This window comes from Lutra lutra, chromosome 8, assembly GCF_902655055.1.
Source record: "Lutra lutra chromosome 8, mLutLut1.2, whole genome shotgun sequence".
NCBI lineage: Eukaryota > Metazoa > Chordata > Mammalia > Carnivora > Mustelidae > Lutra > Lutra lutra.
The window spans coordinates 107,779,826-107,799,986 of NC_062285.1; the positions used below are offsets into that span (position 1 = coordinate 107,779,826).

Consider the following 20,161-nt stretch of genomic DNA (forward strand, 5'->3'; position numbering starts at 1 on the left):
ATAGTATTCTACTTCACATGTTCTCATTTCTAAATTATATTTAGAATTCTGTTTTGATGAAATCTAGGTGAAATAAGTGTACCTGAGTGCAGTCAATTGAGCCATTTTTAGAAAGGCATAGAAGTAGTATTTATTACTATTTCAGTGTCTCATCCTGAAGCAGTATCAGGAGCCAAGCTCCGAATTTGTCATCTGCAGTGTGTCCCAAGGTAGAACATTTAAACTACTCTCATATTCTTTAATAACTTTTTTGAAAGTGGCAAAACAATAATAATTTGTAAACACAACTTTAAATATAGACTCCATTCTTAGTCAAATTGTAAATGTGTAAGTTAATAATTCAAACATATTTGTCCCTTTTACACTCTACATTAATCATTAATGTTTCCCTGTTTTAGCTATTCCTGGGATAGTAAAAAAACTGCAAGCTCATGAAATATTTCAATTAATAGTAAAGAACAGTTCTTTCCTTTCACACCAAATTAGCATTTTCTGGTTTCTAGAATAATACATATTCCATTATTGCTACAAACTCTATGTGCACTGAAGAGTTGTCATCATGACTCACATGGATGGCTCAGTTATCGGGCCTAATACACTACACTACTACACTAATGTAAAAATATTCCTAGAAAATCAAAGAATGCGGATAGACTTTAGAATTGTTGACAGAGTATATACCCTGTGAAGAATATATAAATGTTGAAAATTATAAATTGTGGTAATTCATGATGCAGAATACATCTCAAAAAATTTTTTAAAGGGCTAAACATGGGTTGTTGTAAATTGTAACCTCTCGTCTCTGATTAAGTTAGATTTTTAGGGGGCACCTGGCTGGCTCAGTCAGTTGAGCATGCAACTCCTGATCTCGGTTCAAGAGTTCAAGCCCCAAACTGAAAGCTTACTTTAAAAACCAAGGTTTTTAAAATTAATCTGTCAATAAGGCATACAAAAAAGCAAATTTGTTTGGAAATGGGGGTAAGGATGTAATGGATGAATTTTAGCAGTTTTTCAGTTTTTACTAAGGGAAAGAATTATTCTGAATATTTACAATTTAAGATGATAGATTTGATACTATGCCAAATTATACATAGATTGGAACAATAGAAATCCAAATTACTCTTCTCAATATGCAAGCACAAAATGGAAGTCACACAAATATGCTAATGTTTTAAAATGAATTCAGATTTTAATCTACACTTAAAACACAAAAAGTAACCTTCTAAACCTCCTGCCATGGTAATTAACTGAAGCAGAATTTCCAAAAGACTTCTTCAACCTAAGGATGTCAAGAGGAAGTGGATGGTATTAAAGATCCACTTGACTTTCTTCACTGTGGTGAACAGATAAATTGAGGTCTACTCAAATGTAAATTGAACAAACTCAACATTTTTCAACCCAAGCCAGTTCCTTCTATAAGATTCTCTATTTCTGTTATATTAATATTATATATATGTATATTAGATAATATATAATAAAGCATAATAATAAAATTATATATAAATAATAGCAGACCAAATACAGTAGGTTCTCATAAAAAAGTCTGGGAAAGGAGAAATGGACTAGGTCTTCTATATTGACAAGACAGTGAACTCTCTTTGTTCCATATTAGAAAAACAAGATGTGTCAGTGATGTCCATTGGATGGCTATATCAGGGTTAAGTAAGCACTAGGATAATTAGGAGTGTTTGTATGATGCCCATTTTAGGATTATACCAGCTACGCACTTCTGCTATATATGTGATTTCACCAATTTAGGATTATGGCATTTGGCTGTCTCTGCTTTGTATGTGGTGTGCCCAAGAGGCCACAGTTCATCAGTCTCTTCTTATGGTTATTTTTCCATCCCAGGGGAGAAGGTTTGACCATAAAGTATTTGGCTTATTTTGGACAGACTCATCATTTGAGTATGTCTGTGTATCACAGGTTCAGTGATAGAACTGGCCTATTGAGATAACAATATTCTGAACCCTATATGATGGAACCGCATTAGTATAAACACAACCACAAGCAGAAGTTGAACCAACCAATGATGAACTTTTTTTGACCGATGGAATACTGCTTCACCATCTCTAGTGGACCTTGTACACTCTGCCAAATTGACAGTAAGATAGTATAAATTATAAGCATAATCAGTTAACAGGCAACATCTCATAAGCTCTAGCTGCACAAATGCAATATAGGGAGGAAGAAGATACAAAGAAATCAACCCTTAAGAAACTCTGGACTAATGATACTTTGTGTTATTTCCCTGTCATTTTTACATTATTTTTCATCTCCCGAACATTACTGAAAGTGATGCACACTGGAAAGTAGGTTAGTGGTGATCATTCTCTATTGCTTTTAGCCCTGGAAATTGAGGTATAACAAAGGCTGTCCCCACTCACCCCCCATGACCTGTGTGGATTATGACTAAGTAAACTGGCCTCTACAGAGAATCACAGAAAGGCTTTTACAAACCTCATGAAGATATGACCATTGGGGACCATAGCACTCACCGATGCCAGTGTGTAATAACTAGGAATTACAAGGATAATTCCATAGTAGCATGGAGACTTCCTGTGTGTAAAAAGGGAAGTTCTCATAGACATAAACATTTTTGTATTTAAAGCTACTGGAAATGCACAGGCTAATTATAACCATGTATTTTGAATATACCAAGAACTGAACATGGTTAAACTCAACTATGCTGACAGAAAACAAACTGTTTGGGTTATTTGGGTTAAATATTTGGGTTACATCACCAGAAGAATACCAGAACAATAAGTACAAAAAGAGAAAAGTTTAAAAAAAATCATTGTGCTGTCTTATTTGGCAATCTCAGGCATGAGCTTCACACCAATTGTCACCTTTGGTTCAGACTGCTTTTTGAAACAGTCTGCTACAGACTTTTTTGACTTGGCCTCATTTTAAGAAATCATGTGAGTGGAAATCCACTGATGTGGGTTGGTGGTTTGTTTGCACAATGACACATGAACACACAGAAGCAACAGAAATGGTGTCCCAGAAATTTCATATGGCATTTTCATGATATGTGTTATGGGTTGAATTGTGTCCCCCCAAAAAGACACATTGGAGTTCTAACTCCCAGGACCTCAGAGCGTGGCCTTATTTGGAGATAGGGTCTTTATAGAGGTAATCATGGTAAAAATGAAATAATTGGGGTGAAGCCTAACACAATATAATCAGTATCCTTATAAAAAAGGGACATTTGGACTCAGACACACACACACACAGCATATGAAGACTGTAGTTATACTGCCATAAGCCAAGGAACCACTGGAGCCAGAAGAGAGACGTGGAACAGATCCTTCCCTAGCACCTTCACAGGACGTATGACCCTTCAACACCCTGATTTCGGACTTCTGGCCTCCATCTCTCTGATAGTCAATTTTGTCTTTCAGAAGGTTGATCTAGCTTCTGCAAGTCAACTATAGCCAGCTTACATGAGAAAATGATCTGTTTGGAGGTTTAGTGGGGAGAGACCTCGACTTAGAGGCCTCTCATAGAACTGGGATGGTAGAAGCTGCTCATTTAGCATGTAGCTCTGTGAGGGCATTGCCATCGGCTTTTGGTCTGCCTATGCACTTCTCCTTTCACAACCACTGTTTCCTCGTGAGTTTTGAAAAGCTTCCACTAAGTCATCAATATCTTTCTCAGCATTCATAAATCCTTCAGAAATCAGAAGTTATAAATACTTCAGATTTTATAGCATTTTTTTATTAACAGATAATGTATTATAGACATATATAAAATATATACATATAAATATATATAAATAATATATAAATAAAATATTATTTATATATTTATATAAATATAAATATATATACATATAAAATATATAAAATATATATATAAATATATATATAATATATGTATATTTTTTTCTTTTATTAACATATAATGTATTATTTGCTCCAGCGTTACAGGTCTGTGAATCATCAGGCTTTCACATTTCACAGTATTCACCATAGCACATACCCTCCCCAATGTCCGTAACGATTCTAAAAGCAATATCTACTATCATTTTATTTTCTGTCTCTTATTACAGTACAGGCTTCAGTCAGAGCTATTGCTTCTGTTACCTGGAAAGATCAAATACTATGTAATGAAGCTGCTTTAATGGCTTTATTTTCAGTAGACACAGTAACAGTGGATGCCTTTGTCATTTTTAAAAATAAAATTCATCTATAAACTATAGTAAATCAAGTGGCAGGTGGGGGAAGATGAATGGAGTCCAAAGGTACAAACTTTCAGTTATAAAGTAAGTCATGGGGATACAGAAATCTGTATTGCAAACACATCTTCTGCCTTGAAGTTTAAGACCAGCAAATATTGATACAGTCAAGGTATAGCACAGCTATATTTTTTCTATCATTAAATCCTAATGACATTGCTTTCTAGTGTCACTGCAGCCTCTGCTGAGGCCCTTGATGATGTTCATACATTATAGTAAATACAGCTCAAGGTCAAGCTGCAGAAGCCTCCCCTGCTGCTTGCACTCACCAATGCCTTTACTACCAGCAAATCCAGGGCAGCTCACGGAGCCTCCTCTTGGCTGGCATCAGCTGAGGCCATCCAGGAGGTCAGGCTATGGGTGAGCCCACTCCCACGTTCTGTGCCTTTGCCGAAGCCTGTGTGTCTCCACCACTCCCATTCCCCTCCTGCTTCTTTGTTGAGTCCTATACACTTCTGGAGGCTCAATATTGCACCCTGCCTCTGTAGAAATAACCAATTTTCTGTAGATTGAAGCTACACTGAACTTCCGATCAAAATCCCATGGGCCTTAAGGCTTAAAGTATCTTGCCAAAATGGCAACAACTAAAAGCCTACTGAATATTATAAAAATCAAAGTAACGGCCCAGTCTAAGCGCCTACAAACTGCCAAGATCAACACTCCCTGTGTATATGTTAAAGTCTGAGCTCGAAAACCACAAGACCTAGCCACCCAAGACTTCTGCACTTGTATACCATGTTCCCTTGTTTCATTCTCATGTTATCTATTGATGTGCTCACCCAGGCAGCACAAATTGGTTTTGGATGTTACATTCTCCTAAACGTGGGCCTTTTCCCTATTCTGCCTCTGTGCCCATCTCCTTCCTACCCTTCATCAATACAGACTATTCTTTACAATTTCGGTGTAAGTATCAAGAGTATATGACTGTGCAGGCAGTCCAGGTGTTCTCCCCAAATTATCGTTTAGCTAAGTCACAACTTTCCTGGGCAGAAACATTAAGAATGGCAAAGAGACCATGAGTGTTAGGGTGAGGTTGCCCCTCACCCTAACATGGAAGAAAACATCAGCAATGGATAGACAGTGTTAGCCCCCAACTGTAACAACATACATGGAGCTATTTTTAAGACTTCTAAATAAACTTTTAAATATGTCCCAGGCTTTCTTCCCTTTGTCTTTTCCTCACACTCTTCACTTCTCAACTTTAAAGGCTTTTCCCACATGGCCATCTCACCCATGAAACTATCCTTAATGTCTTCAACCACATGAAATTTCTCAGACAACTGAGAACCTTACCCAGTACTTCTTGAAATGTGTCCTGAGGACCAACTACAACAGAATCATGAGTTGTTTGTTAAAACATGTTACTGCACCCATTGATGCTATCCAAATCTTGGAAGTAGGACCCTTGAATGTGCCCTTTAAGAAATTGTGTGTGTGACTCCCTAGTGAAGTCTGAACTTTTTTTTTTTTTTTAACCTGATTGTAACAGATTACTTTCATCCTACGATATTATTTGGCATTTACTGCTCTTTTAAGTTGCCTGGAGGAAGGAGTTCTTTTCTAAGACTAATTCCTTAACATGGACCTTGCACATAACAGCAGCTGCTCAAAATTTTTTTCAACATTTTTAAAATGAACTCAACTAATTTTTACTCACCTCCCAAAAGGACTAGATCGCTTCCCTTGTACTATCCTATCCTGATAAAGTGCCTCCCTTGTCGTATCCTGATAAAGCGTCTAGAAGTAAAAGAAAAACACAAGCTGTAACAGCAATTAATTGAAAAATGTTACTGTTTCACAATGTATTCTCTTTACTGATTAGCCACATTTAGGCTTTTTAAGTTGGCTCCTTTTAAAGGCAATATAATGTATTACAAATTCCTAAGTCACGTTTTTCTACATAATAAAGAGCTCCTCTTCTTTAGTAAGCTGTTTCCTCAGCATCTCCTAGTGCACTTTTTTAAAAATGCAAAGTGAAGAGCAGAGCGCCAGAGCTCCCTAAAACCTTAATCCTGCATCTGCTACCATTTAGAAAACTTTATTATACAACATTGTACAAATATTAGTATAGGGTCCTTTTGTTTCTAATGATGATAAAGTAGCCCTTCTCACTTTGTAGTGATTTCAAGGAGGCAGGAGAAGCAGTATCCCAGTCTTTTCCCTCAGCTCACAAAGGTACCAAGGGAGACAACACCGCTAATGTTCAGTGACAACATTCTTCCATAATACGGTCCCACAGAATCTGAAAAGCTTACTTCTTGCTGTGACACTGCTCAGTTTGCAACATCTTTCAAGATTTGACACCAACAAGCTATGTGCTTCCACTTAGAATGTTTGTAAATACCAAAAGGAACTCTTACACCAAACTCTTACTTTATAAAGACCATGTGGTAATACAATGGGGGTAGAAGGTAGCTTCAGCATTCATGTAGCCTGCTTTCAGGTTTCTGAATTTAAAACCCTAACGGCTGATTACTAAATGTAAGCATTTCATTGAAATAATTCATTGAAAGCTGTGCTCTGTTAATTTCAAAACATTTTATTTCATCTGAATTTCATATGGTACAAAAATATTACACGCTTAAACATGTTCAAACAGAGAAGTTCTTTCAGTTCTTTGAGCCACCTTCCTTCAAAGGCAAATAAATAAGAAACATATTATGTAGAGCATACAAAGAAAATTTTCTTTCACAAGAATAAAAATATTTGGATATTTTATACTTAGTACACTTTGCAGTCTATTTTATGTTAACAAATTTAGTTAATTGTTAGGAGGTATAGTACAAATACAAAAGAACTCAGTAGAGGGCAGATATTTTCATCCTTAATTAAGAAAATATCTGATTTAATTTTTTCCTTGTATTTTTTTAAGAAGATACTCCATTTGTATATTAAAGTTTGGCTGGCCCTTTTTAGTCTTTTTGCTCAGTATTTTGAATGCTTCCATTTTCTTCTTTTTATAGAGCCGCTGAGCTTCTTCTCTCTCTCGTCTTCTCTTCTCAAATTCCTAAAATTATTTAACATAGGTAATTTCCATTAGTAACAATAAACATACCTCAGTAATTGTGTTGAAATAGCTATAACCATACAAATGCCTTAGGCTTGTCTTATATTTTGCAAAATGGGAGGGGTTACCTGTAACCAAAGTAGTGTACCCTTTGCCTTTACACTATAATGGATGCTGTAACACATTTTTAATCCTTTGGATACAACTAAAATTAGAGCACAGAGGAAAGAAGGCATATTTATGTAAGATTTCATCATTTAATTAATCTTCTAGAGTTAGAAGAGACTTTAAAGATTATCTACTCCATGTAATACAAAAATCTTCACTTCCAGAATATCTGGTATTTTTTTTTTAACTTGCCATTTGACAGATTTAATTCAGGAAACATTTACTGACTATACACTAGGCAAAACACTGCTAGGCATTATGATTTTGATTAAGAATTATCATGTTCATTTGACTTGCTAAGATAATGACTCACATTCATTTGAGCATAAGAAAATAATTCAAATTTATATGTAAACCTGAAAAACACTACTTGAAATGCAGAACATTTTACTACATTTTACTAAATATGAAAGTTAAATAAAGGTTCTTAAATAATGCAATATGTACCCTGCTTTGTAATTTCCCTGGTAACATATACAGCCCCCAAATGACACAGCTTGTATTTGCAATGGTAACATAATTATCAAAGTGCCTTCCCATAAGAGCATATTCCATTCTTGTAAAACTTTCATGCTAGGCCATTACTTTCATCTTACAGATGAGGAGCTGATTCTCAATGATACTGAAAGTGACCTGCCCCAAATCCCAAGTACTCAGTACAGCAAGTCTCATATCCAGATCTCGTGAATTCAAAGTCTGATTAGCACTCAAACTTATGATCTCCTATGGCTCAGTACATCATTTATTTTAGTAAGCACAAATGTTCTAGAACTTATTTATGAATTAAGGTATGTGCAATCTAGTTTACCTCTCTGGAGTTTCTCTCAACAAAGTAAAAAAAAAAAGTAAATTAAACAGTCTTACCATCTGTTATGGGTGCTTCTTTGATTTCTCGTGATTGGGCATTACAGCTTTTTATACTGACATTCGGTATCTGAAGTTCTAAGAAACTGTCAATTTTCATGACTACATAGCCCTAGTATTTATAAAGAAAATTTTAAAAGGATACTAAATGTTTTACAGTATAAGGGGCTTTACCTTATCTGGTATACTATTTACAAAGGTGGCAGATGTCAAATGGTTGGTTAGAAAAGAATATAATGTAACTAACTATGAAACAAATGTCAACAAATGTCCAGTACTTACATATAGAAATGTTTTTGCTTCACCCTAGTCTACCAGTTTAAGAATAATCACGAGAATTTTAGATGTTAAACTTCCAGATTTCTTATATAAATTCTAAAGCTAAGACATAAAATAAATTATGTCAGTATGATCTTTAAAGTAGTTTGATTGATGTGATATCCTTTTTAAAGTGATAGATTAATAAACCTTCAATACAAAAAATAAAAACCACAGATTAAACAAAATTTTGTTGAAGCTGTGGATAATTTTATTGTACTCATTTGAAAAAGACTTTTAATTATGGGTTTCTGAATAATAAAAATTGGTTATTTTTTGTTAATCTAGGAAGCTTTTTAATAGGCAAGATCGACACTTTAAAGAAATATTTTATTCTAAGACCGACCTCCGATTTTTATTTCAATGTAAAATTATGATAATCATTAACACTTTCCTGAGTAGTCTCACATTTTATTATACTAAGAATTTCTTGAGGCAGTTGTTAAAAGTGCAACTTCTTGGACCATACCCTTGAAAAATGATGCCCTGTATGCTCACAACCTTTAAAATCCTCTTCTTGGGGTGACTGGGTGGCTCACTTGGTTAGGGGACTGCCTTTGGCTTAGGTCATGATCCTAGAGTCCTGGGATCCAGTCCGGCACCGGGCTTCCTGCTTAGTGGGGAATCTGCTTCTCCCTGATACTGCCCCCTCTTGTGCTCTCTCCTTCTCCCTCTCAAATAAATAAATAAATAAATAAAATCTTAAAAAATCCCATTCTTGACCAACTAGTATCTCTTCTCAAAAATAATATAAACAATCAAAGAATTTGACTGTTGAAATTCTCCAGCTCTGCTCAAACTACTCATTTATTCAGCAAATATTTAGAGAGGACATACTATATGGACATACTAAGAGACACAGCTTTACATACAGCTACGTTTAGAATAAATTTCAAAAAAGGAGTTAAGTATTTTAAAAAATCTTACTTGTTTCTTAGCAGCACGCTCAGCCTGTACTTGTTCATATTCTTCTTGTGCTTTTTGATTTGATGTTTTCTTTTTATTTTTCTTTGAAACAGTAACGGAGCTTTTAAAGATAAAGATATGTAAGTCAAAGGATTAAAAAAGTGACGTAACCAAAATTATGAAGTAATTACATCAAATATAGTACTTGCAGAGTAAAATCTCAGTGATGCAAAGTAATAGAGCAGGGAAGCAAGGCTGGCAAAAAGAGAACAAAAATCTTATAGTAAAACGTCCAAATAACATGCTGAAAATAGAGTCACAGCTTTCAAAATATAATTACAAAATGGTAAATGGAAAACTCTCGAAGAAATAGTAAACCAGAGACGATACAAAAAGTTTTGAAAGCTCCTAAAATGTTAACAAACAGGAAACCAGCACAATGGCAGAAGTGACAGGCTGGAAAAAGCATTAAATCGAAGGTTGCGAAAGAAGTTACAGATGAAATGAACTTTAATCCAAAGTGCTTTGATCATCTCCTAATTCATCTACTCAGTCATGGATGACCACTTCACACTCACTCCTTTTTTTTTCTCTTCACAGTCCCTCATTAACTCTTTGCAATCTGGTGTTTGCTCTCTCTAATGAACAGTCCATGCCACAGTCATAACCGTCACCATGGCTTCAGATGCCACATGGATGCAGGGTCAAAATCCTAGTAAGGGTTATCTATTAAAATCTTTCCAAAGTTACCAATGATTACCTAGACCATAAATTCAAAGACTTGGTCTCAGTCCTATTTTCCCTGGACTCCACAGTATTTGAGAGATGACCAATCCCTACTTTGCACAACTTTCCTCTGCTGACTTCACTGTCTCTGTATTACCCTCTTTCTCCAATTATGACAGTTCTATTTAACTTTTTCAATGCCTTTTTTCTGCTTTTACCTCAAAGTAAGTAGTCTTTAAGAATATGACTGTTACTTTCATATGTCTCATGATTTAACCTTCACCTCAGTTATTACCAGGAAGGATAATCTACATTTGCAGACTGCCAAAGAACTGAAGTCTACAATTCTAGATTTGCCAGAGCTTTACATTCATTATTAAAAAATATGATGCACAAACCTACTGAAAAAATTGAATTTTAATGTCTCTGTCTCTACGTCCATTACACTTTTTCCTAGGGCTTTGTTTCCTGTTACTTTTACCACAAATAGTTAGCAACTTTAAAGCACAGTATTTTAGTGAACTAAAATGTTACAGTCCCAAGTAACAGCTGGATTTTCTGCTGGTTTAGGTTTCAACAGTTTTTTAACTTGAGATATGTGTAGAGAAAGCTTTGTAAGTTAGCTCTTATAAAACCAAAGTGTTATACAGTTGTGCCATTTGTTTTTGAACTGTGACCAAGTCTATGTCCTCCGGAAACAAAATCCAGAACAGTATTTTTTTTTTTTTTTAAGATTTTATCTATTTACCCGACAGACAGAGATCACAAGTAGGCAGTGCAGCAGGCAGAGAGAGAGAGGAGGGTGGGGAAGCAGGCTCCCCGCTGAGAGCCCGACGCGGGGGGCTTGATCCCAGGACCCTGAGATCATGACCGGAGCTGAAGGCAGAGGCTTAACCCACTGAGCCACCCAGGCGCCCCCAAAATCCAAAATAGTATTAATAGCAGCAATTAACATCCATGAAGCACTTCCTATGTGCCATACGCCTTTGTAAGTACCTTATATAAATGAACTCACTTCCCAACATCATGAGATGGGTCAGAGATACCATGGGATCTCTGTGAATAATCCATTCTAGAATTGTAAAACATGGCATCTCTGAATTACATACTAATTATTATCATTTCTATTTCAGAGAAGAGGACGACACCAGGTACCAATATGTGTCCAGCTCCAGAGTCTGGTACTAATCCCTACATTATAATACCTCTCAAAAGTTAGTTGTTTTTTTTTAAACATGTATTAATAACAGGAGTTAACCATGGTCCCCCCAAATTAAATATACTCAAGAGGCTGAAACCCAAAACCCAGATCTTTTCATTCCAATTTCAATCCTTCTTCCATTAACTGAAACTAGCCTAATGCATTCATTTAAGCTAAAAGAAAGCTTCCCTGAAAATATTTTTGCATAATCCACTGTGATTTCTATAACTCCTTAAATGAGAAAAATTCCAATTCCATAATCTGTCCTATAATCTATTTCATAAAACACTGCTTATATCTACAACAAAGGAACTGAGGGGTGCCTAGGTGGCTTCGGTTAAACATCTGACCCTCAGTTTCAACTCACGTCACGATCTCATGATCTTGAGACTGAGCCCCATTTTGGGTGGGCTCTGCACTCAGCAGGGAGTCTGCTTGAGGTTCTTTCTCCCTCTGCCCCTCCCCACCTTCCACTCACACTTTCTCTCTAAAATAAACAAACAAATCTTAAAAAAGGATTTGGAAAGAAGACAATACATACTTCATTCTTATGCCACACTGTTCTGCTGACTGAGGCTGCTCAAAACTACAGTATTCTGACAAAGCTTGGTCGATGTCACACTGTTCCTTTCCCAAAGGCTGATCAGCTTGTTCTTCTGACAAAGGCTGTTCAACTTTTCTAAGTTGCTTCCTGAGTCTTTTCTCTTCAGCTAAATAAAGATGTTTCAGATGCTCAGGGTATCGGTCTGTGAATTGAGATTCCTGTGAGGTTTGGGCCTTCTTTTCCTTCCATAACAATTTCTTGTAATTTTGCTGAATCTTCAGCTTTCTTCGGAATGCAAAGCCTTGTCCTATTGAAGAGTATCGCCATAAATTACTTTCTCAGAAAATAAACTGCACACAAAAATGTAGCTGTTAGTTTTAAAAGGAAAAATTATTACATCATCACATTCAGAAGCTAGAATTACACTCATTTGCTTTAAAAGGTCATTTGAAGAAAACAAGCTTAAGGTAATGGAATGAATAGTATGTTGGTCCTTTTCAAAAACACCTGGCTAACATCAGTCATGCACGCTCAGTGATAAGCCCAAAGAAGAGAAAATGATTAGTGTTGCACAAATCCAATTTGCCGCATCCAAAGTCAAAACAAATTCTTTAATTCACCTAAAACAGTTAATCCTCGTCTTCAATACTTAAAAAAAAAAAAAAAATCCCTCATATCAATAATTTTACCTTAGAGAAACACTATACGATTTATTTTCTAAAGTAATTCCTACAAGAGAGATGGTCTGTGGTTTTCTGGACAGCTAGCAGTTATGAGAAAGTTGAACTTAAGACTTATACAGCCCAAATGGAATTCAAGGGAACTTGCTGACAGCAAGACAAAAACAAACTAAAGCGAAACAAAGATCAGTAATAAAAGACTGAAATGCTTTGGAACCATAGATCCTCCGCTTACTGTTTCACCGGAAAACTCCAGAGAAAAATAATTCTGATTAAGAATGGGGTTAAGTCGAGGGAGACACTTAAAAGAATTACAGTTAGCAACACTAACTCTTCCTCCCATTCACAGTTCTGGGAAGCCCACGGCTTCAGCGGGTTTAAGAATGGCTTCCTCTGCCCTAAGGGGGGCCGGGTCTGGTTCCTAAATCCTTCTTCCCTGCTTCGGCGGGTAGCGTATCCTAAAATTTCGCAGGCCTTAAGATTTGTAAAAGGCTGTCTTCTTACATACCCTCGCGAACGCTCCCCACGAAGGCCTGCGGGTGATTAGATCGCCAAGTCCTCTGCTTCAGGTTCTTATTCTTGAACCCGACCGAAGAAACTCCTTGGCTATGCATCCCCAAATCCTCTGCTGACCACTCGGCTAACCGCCTTACCGGCGCCATGGCCCACCAACCAAGTCGCCAGAAAAACGTAACGGACGCTGTTAAAATACGTCATGAGACAAAAGCAATCCATCACCCAACTAATGTCCAAATCGGAGTTCTATTCCTCCGGTCTTTGTTACTTACGTCCGAGTCCTTGCCTTGCGGCTACGTTTGCGCCACCTACAGCCCCGGAGGTTGAGCGTTATGGCGGCTTCTTTCCCGCTCCCAGTGACCCAGGACCTGTTCGCGTTGCGTGCCAAGTTGCAGGAGCTGCTGCAGTTCCTGAGGAAAGCCCTGTCCATTTCCAATGCACATACGGTGGACTTCTACACGGAGTCCGTGTGGGAGCAACTGGTCGACTTGCCCCCGGAAACCGTGCTGGGGGTACTGAAGAAGTCAGTGGCAGAGGCTGAGGCCGGGCCCTTGGAGGCGCGCCTCCTGGCGGAAGCCGAGAAGCAATCAGGTAAAGGGCAGGTGGGCGGGACAGGCTGGGAGGAGAGATGGTCCTGCCTAACAAAGCGTCTCCCTAGCGTTAGAAAAGCGGAAACAGGTGTGCGGAAGGGCGGGCGGAGGCTGGCTTGGGGCAGCGGAAGTGAAGTCAGGTTCGTGGCGGGGTGGGCCTGGGACGTTCTTCCGGGCAATCGCGATCATCCCTGGGTCCCTGTTTATTTCCCAATTTTAAAAAGAACAGGAAATCGCGCGGGGGGTGTTTGAGTAATTGGACAATTTCTCGACTGGAGGCAAACAAGCGGAACAATGCTTATAGATTCCTCATGGGAACGGCGGAAGATAAGACTTAATGAAACACCCCCAGGATAATTTCAGATGTTGATAATGTCAAGAAAAAATAAGAACAGTTAAATGCGGTAGCGGTTGTGTGGGAGGCTGCTTTAATTCAGGTGGTCGGAAGCGGGAGAAGGCGCCAGCCTGCCATGAGCCACAGGAGAGGATTTCAGGTCCTGAGAACCGCAGAGGCACAGAGGAGCGGGGCTGGTTGAGGTTCAGGAGGAAAGTAGAAGTAGCTAGAGCCCGGCACTGGGAAATGGCAGGTACGGTCAGTGTGATGGGAAACCTTCGGAAGGACTTAATCTCACATTTGAAGAAAAATAATTTTTATAGTTATTTGGTTATTTGAAGAACAGACTAATGGAGCGACAACTGAGGCCGGTTAGAAGGCTTTTCAGTAGTACAGAAAGAGATGATTAGATCAGGGATTAGGATGGTAGTAGTGAAGAACTGGAATATGTACTAGTTCGCTTGGAACTGTTACAAAGTGTCTGCTATGTGCCATTAATTTTCGTATGCTCTGGGGTTTCTTGCCCTCGAGAAACTTAGATTCTGCCAGGGTGAGTCCATTTTAGAAATAGAATGATGAGAGGACACCGTAAGAGGCTTCTGGGATTTCTCTTAACTTTGCACTTTGCCCTTGGTAGTGAACTTTATTCACTGAGCATTTTCCAAAACGCAAAGTACCACTGGGGGGGGGGGGGGGGGGGGGACTCCTGTAATAGGACCTGGTAAATACGGGTTTAAAGTTACTGTTTCTTGGGGCGCCTGGGTGGCTCAGTCTTTAGCGTGTTCCGTTGGCTCAGGTCATGATGCCAGAGTCCTGGGATGGAGCCCCACATCGGGCTGCCTGCTCAGCCAGGGAGCCTGCTTCTCCCTCTCCCTTTGCCTGCTGCTCCCCCTGCTTGTGCTCTTTCTCTGTCAAACAAACAGGGAGGGAAGAAGGAAGGAAGGGAGGAAGGAAAGAAAGAAAAGTTACTATTTCTTGTTGAAAAGTTAGACATGAGTTTGCTCTCATAATACCCAGTATTCATACACTTATACTGGGTAATAAGGACACACACAGTCTCCCAAGTTGTGTGGAGACTGTGTGTGTCCTGTAAACTGATGTATTTGTAGCACCTAATGAAATACCTGGCTTTGTACATTTGTTGAATGGATGAATTAATGAATGACTCATGATAGCTTCTCAAAAAAGAAAGGAAACTGTAATTAAATATGAAGCCCAAGATTTTCATATTGGGTTTCACAAAATGGCAGAATTAAATTGTTTATATATCCTTATAATAAGATTATTTGATATTTATTATTTACCCTGAAGTGTGCTAAGTATTTTCTTGCATATTTTCTTTTTCAACATTTAACATTGAGCGTATATCAGGCTTGCAAGATGTGTTCTATTTTCCCCCATTTGTGAAATTGTGACCTGACGTTTGCAGTTTCCCAGGGTCACAGAAATGGAGATTCAAACCAGGGTCATCTGAGATTTCTACCGCTGTGAGAAAAGTTTACTCTGAATTATTCAGGAGTGAATTACAAAGGCCATTTATTTCTAAACCAAAGTTTTTGTGATATGAATACATTCCTTTTTGTTTGTTTGTTTCATTTTTATTGTTTCCCCTTTAAAAATGTAAAAATTGTTTTGTTCACTGCTGTATCCCTAGTATGATGCGCGGTCAGTGTAAATGGTTAATAGTATTTGCCAAAAGAATGAATGAATGAATTACACCACTAACTCATTCTCTTGGGGATAGGAATAAAATACTACTATCTTTTGGGAACAACTTACAGCCAATTTTTTATTTATCCAATGATGGAATCTAGACTACCCATTGTTTCCTTTTGAAATGTTTCTGGCCCTGCAAACTTTTATGCAAAATATTCAATTGTACAAATGGCCAGCTGCCTTACTATTAAAAAGAAGGAATTTTTATAATTCATGTTTGTAAGGAATACTAATTTTTGTTCACACAGATTAAAGATTGGCGTTTTCTCTATCACTATATGAGGTCTGTTGTTTGTGTCAGAGAAGAACAGTTTTTGCTCTTTGAACATATTTGTGTCTTATTAAAGCTTACATCACATGGTTGCTATGCACAGCATAATTTAGCAGTTAAATTTTTAGGCTTTTGTTCAGATGTTCAGATTCCAGTTCTACCACTTACTCTTTAACTTTGGGGAGGTTCATTCATTCAGCAAGCGTTTACTAAGTGTCTGCTGTGTGCTAGGAGCACTTTCCTAAGAGCTAGGGAAATAGCAGCAAATAAAACAATCAACAACCCCTATCTTCATCTTGCTTGTATTCTAGAAGGAAGAGACTTTTTTTTTTTTAATGCCACAGAGAAAAATCAAGTAGAAAAGAAAGGAATAGACAAGGGCAGTGCAGAAGGAAGGTATGTTTGCAATTTTAAATAGGTTGTTCCAGCAAGAATTCATGTAGATAACTAGAAAAGGAACCTAGATAAGGAGAAAAATGAGTCATGAAGCTATCTGAAAGGGAGGTGCAAAGGCCCTGAGGTAGGAGCACACACCTTGTGTTTCAGGATCACCAAGGAGACTGGTGCTCATTAGGGGCTCCATTAATGCTCCATTAGGGGCTCACAAGAAGTATCTGGTTTTCTGCTGGTTCTGTATGAGGAGTTACAAATAAACATAATTCCCAGAGCTGTACTGAGTTAATGCACAGTGTGTGAAAGTACACTAGCAGATGTTTGGCCCAATCATTTGGTGTTTTAGGAGATCACCTTGTTTCTGAAAATCCTGAGTGTAGCTATGTTAGTAGATTTCACTTACCAGGTGATGGAATGATCTGGTCAGGATCCTGGAAGTTTCTTCTCCACTGTCCATCTAAAAAGAACTAAAGAGAACATACTTAATTCTCTAAAATAAAAAGAAAAGATGTTGAAAACAACTATGTTTTATGGATATAAATTACAAGTATTGTGGATTGAATTGGGACCCCCCCAATTCATATGTTAAAATCTTAACTCCCCATTTTTACTGTATTTGGAGATAGAGCCTTTAAGGAGGCAATTAGGACTAAATGAGGTCAGTACGGGTGGAGCCCTAATCCAACAGGAAGAGGAAGAGACACCAGGAGGGCACAGAGAAAAACTATATGAGGACACAATGAGAAGGCAGCCATCTGCAAACCAAGGATAGAAGTTTTACCAGGAACTAACTCTGCCATCACCTCTATCCTTCATCTTCTAGAACTGTGAGAAAACAAATTTCTGTTGTTCAAGCCACCCAGTCTGATATTTTATTATCACAGCCAGAGCAGACTAATGTAGTGGGCTTTGCAGATAATACTGCCAGAGTTCAAATCCTGGCTCCACTTCTTGTTAGTTTTGTTAATTTGGACTTAAGATCTTTGTGCTTTGATTCTTTATCTGTAATAGGGATAATTATGGTGCCTATTGATAGGGTACTATGAAAGTAACATGAGTTAATACAATAATGCCTAAGAGATAATAGCACTTACCCCATTCATTTGATTCCTGTTTATTGAGCACCTTCTACCTACTAGGCTCTGTTTTAGGCCCTACAGTTATGATATTGGATGCAAGAAAATTTCCACCACATAGAGTTTATGTTTAAGTGAGCATAAGTGTATAGTAAACCATATGTGTATATGGTACATAAGTAAGTGAGATCAATGGCGGTAAGTACAATGAGGGAAAGCAAAGCAAGGAAGGGAAAGTGAAGATGATGGATGTGTGATAGAGAGAAATGCTATTTTAGATTGGGTGACTGGGGAAGTCTTCTCTAGCAAGACAAAATTTGAACAGAAACAAACAAAATTTGTTCTGTTCAGACAAAATTTGAACAGAAACTTGGAGAAAGTGAGGGGAGCCAGTCATGCAACTTAGTAAGGGAAGAGTGTTTTAGGCCAAGTGAAGAGCAAACTGGAGTGTGCTAGGTGTATCGGAAGCACAGGAGAATGGTCCAGGTGAGACTGCTGAGATAAGGTTTGAGAGGTGGTCTGGGGCAACTTTATATAGGACTTTGCAGTCCATATGAGGGATTGGCCTTTACTCTGAGTGCAGTAGAATGCTCTTCAAGGATTTTGTGGGGGGGTGTGATATGTGATTTATGTTTTAAAGGTATGACTCTGGCTTTTGTGTGGAGGAGAGGCTTTCTGAAGGGAAGGGTGGAAGCAGGAAGACAGGATATGAGGCTAATAAAATAAGTTCACATAATGGCAATTTGAAGAGGTCAGATAGTTTCTCTAGCAGATAATAATGATAAACAGTGGCCAGATTATTAAAAACAACAACAACAACAACAAAAAACAACTACTGGAAGGTTCTGGAAGATGACCTAAGGTAAGTGAAAGAGTTTACCATAGAAGGTTTCTACTGATTGGGTAAGAACTGGGAGTTAATGGCTTTCTTGCTTTCTTTTGTGCTCCAAGCCCATGCTCACAGATCTGGCAATGGAAAGCTGCATTCTTGCCAGATCATGGTAGTAATGGCAAAGTTCAGAGAAAGCAGATAGATATTTAAGGGGTACGTTCTGGAAACAGGATAGTCACAGAAGGGGTTGAGATCTAAAATACAAACTCTGCCCTGGATGACTTCTAAGTTTAGAGGTCACATGCATGGCCACATTGCAGAGTCCATCAAAATTGCTGGCAAAACTAGGGGGATAGAGAAGCTTCTGGTGAGATTTGTAACTTTACTGCACCTTTGACGGAACATGTTCCCCAGAGTGTACACAGCTTGGGGGGCAAAAATGAGAAGCTTGATTGAATTCGTGTATTTAAGGAAAGAATTCAAGGCTTGTAGAGCAAGTGGAAATGTAGGCTGGGGAATCCTGGAAACCAAGGTAACCACAAAGAGGGAGAACCCCGCAATCTGACTATAAAATCTTCCCAAATCCTTGTCTGACTGCTGAACTACACTGGTTCTGGAATACCCCCAGGGGCAGGCTAGTAAACTGGCAATTGAGCAGAAACATCAGAGCTTCACACAGATGGGAGATAGGTTTCACAGTTTGAGTCCAGACGAGTTAATTTCAACTACAACAAAACCCTTAGGAAAACAAAATGGATTCACTACAACAAATTATCTGCAATTCTGCTTTTTAACCCAAAACTACTAGATGTTCAAAGAAACAGAAAGTGTGATTCATACTTAGGAGACTAATTCCAAATGAGCCCTAATGTTGGATTTAAGTAGCGATGTTCACAGAACTAAAGAATAGTGTGACCTGGGGTGGGGGGTGGGGATGAGTTAATAGGAGCTGATCCTGTTGGGTTCAGGTGTTGGATTTAATTGGCTATTATAACTATATTCAAAGAACTAGAAGAAGGCATACTCTTAGGAATAATCTTGAAGAATTAAAGGAAAATATAGCATTATTATTTAATTATATGATCTACTTCATAATTCTTTTGATTGGAAAAGTACATGCATATTGACACACAGTTACATTAATGTTTTATATTATCTCTTGCTATATAACAAGTGACTGAAAACTACACAATCTCACACACTTTCTATGGGCCAGGAATTCCAGGAGCAGATTAACTGAGTGGATCCGGTTTGGGGTCTCATGAGGTCACGGTCAAGATGTTGGCTGGGCTGCTGCAGTTGCTGAAGGCTTGATTGAGGCTGGTGGATTTGCTTCCATGATATCTCACTCACATTGGTGGTTAGTTGGTGTTGCCCATTGGCATAAGGCCTCCTTTCTCACCATGTGCGTAGAAACTTTTATATTTGCACAATGGTCTTGTTTTTCTCTGTGCTCAGACATGATTATGGAGTAGTCATGGTCACAGACCTTGTTCTGATATTGGTATACTATGACATTTTTCGTATTCAGTAGGGACGACCTATGTATGACCTATATGTCAGTGCCAAGATAGTTATAAACTGACATCTATCTGTCACAGCTGATTTTTTTTTCCTTTTTCAGAAGTAAAATTTTACCTGTTTTGCAGAGTTGTAGTCAAGATTAAAGATGATGTACTATAGCACTCAATGTAGAACACGGAATATAGCATGGGTGCAATAAATTGTGGCTAGTAAATGATGACGGTCGTGGTGATGATACTTCTAGTGGTGATGGCA

At 38.0% G+C, this 20,161-nt stretch overlaps 2 protein-coding genes across 10 annotated transcripts in view; one reads left to right on the forward strand and one right to left on the reverse strand.

Annotated features, from left to right (window-relative positions):
- Positions 1-6,759: 6,759 nt before the first annotated feature.
- Positions 6,760-13,426, reverse strand: CCDC59 (coiled-coil domain containing 59). Its single transcript, XM_047740064.1, has 4 exons — positions 13,163-13,426; positions 11,972-12,281; positions 9,525-9,624; positions 6,760-7,247 (listed from the first exon to the last, which is right to left on the reverse strand). The coding sequence occupies exons 1-4, from the start codon at positions 13,314-13,316 to the stop codon at positions 7,086-7,088; spliced, it is 726 nt and encodes a 241-aa protein (XP_047596020.1). The 5' UTR covers positions 13,317-13,426; the 3' UTR covers positions 6,760-7,085.
- Positions 13,427-13,450: 24 nt separating this feature from the next.
- METTL25 (methyltransferase like 25) overlaps positions 13,451-20,161 on the forward strand; it is a 151,843-nt gene continuing 145,132 nt past the window's right edge. For 5 of the 9 annotated variants that reach the window (XR_007129290.1, XR_007129291.1, XR_007129292.1 and 2 more), the window contains exon 1: positions 13,451-13,761. Coding sequence is in view for 1 of the 9 variants with exons in the window: in XM_047740063.1 (XP_047596019.1) it covers positions 13,503-13,761 (259 nt within the window). In the remaining 8 variants the exon portion in view is untranslated. Of the gene's footprint in view, positions 13,762-13,912; positions 14,348-14,367; positions 18,413-20,161 lie in introns of those variants that run through there. The other 4 variants (XR_007129293.1, XR_007129294.1, XR_007129296.1 and 1 more) reach the window with 4 other exon arrangements.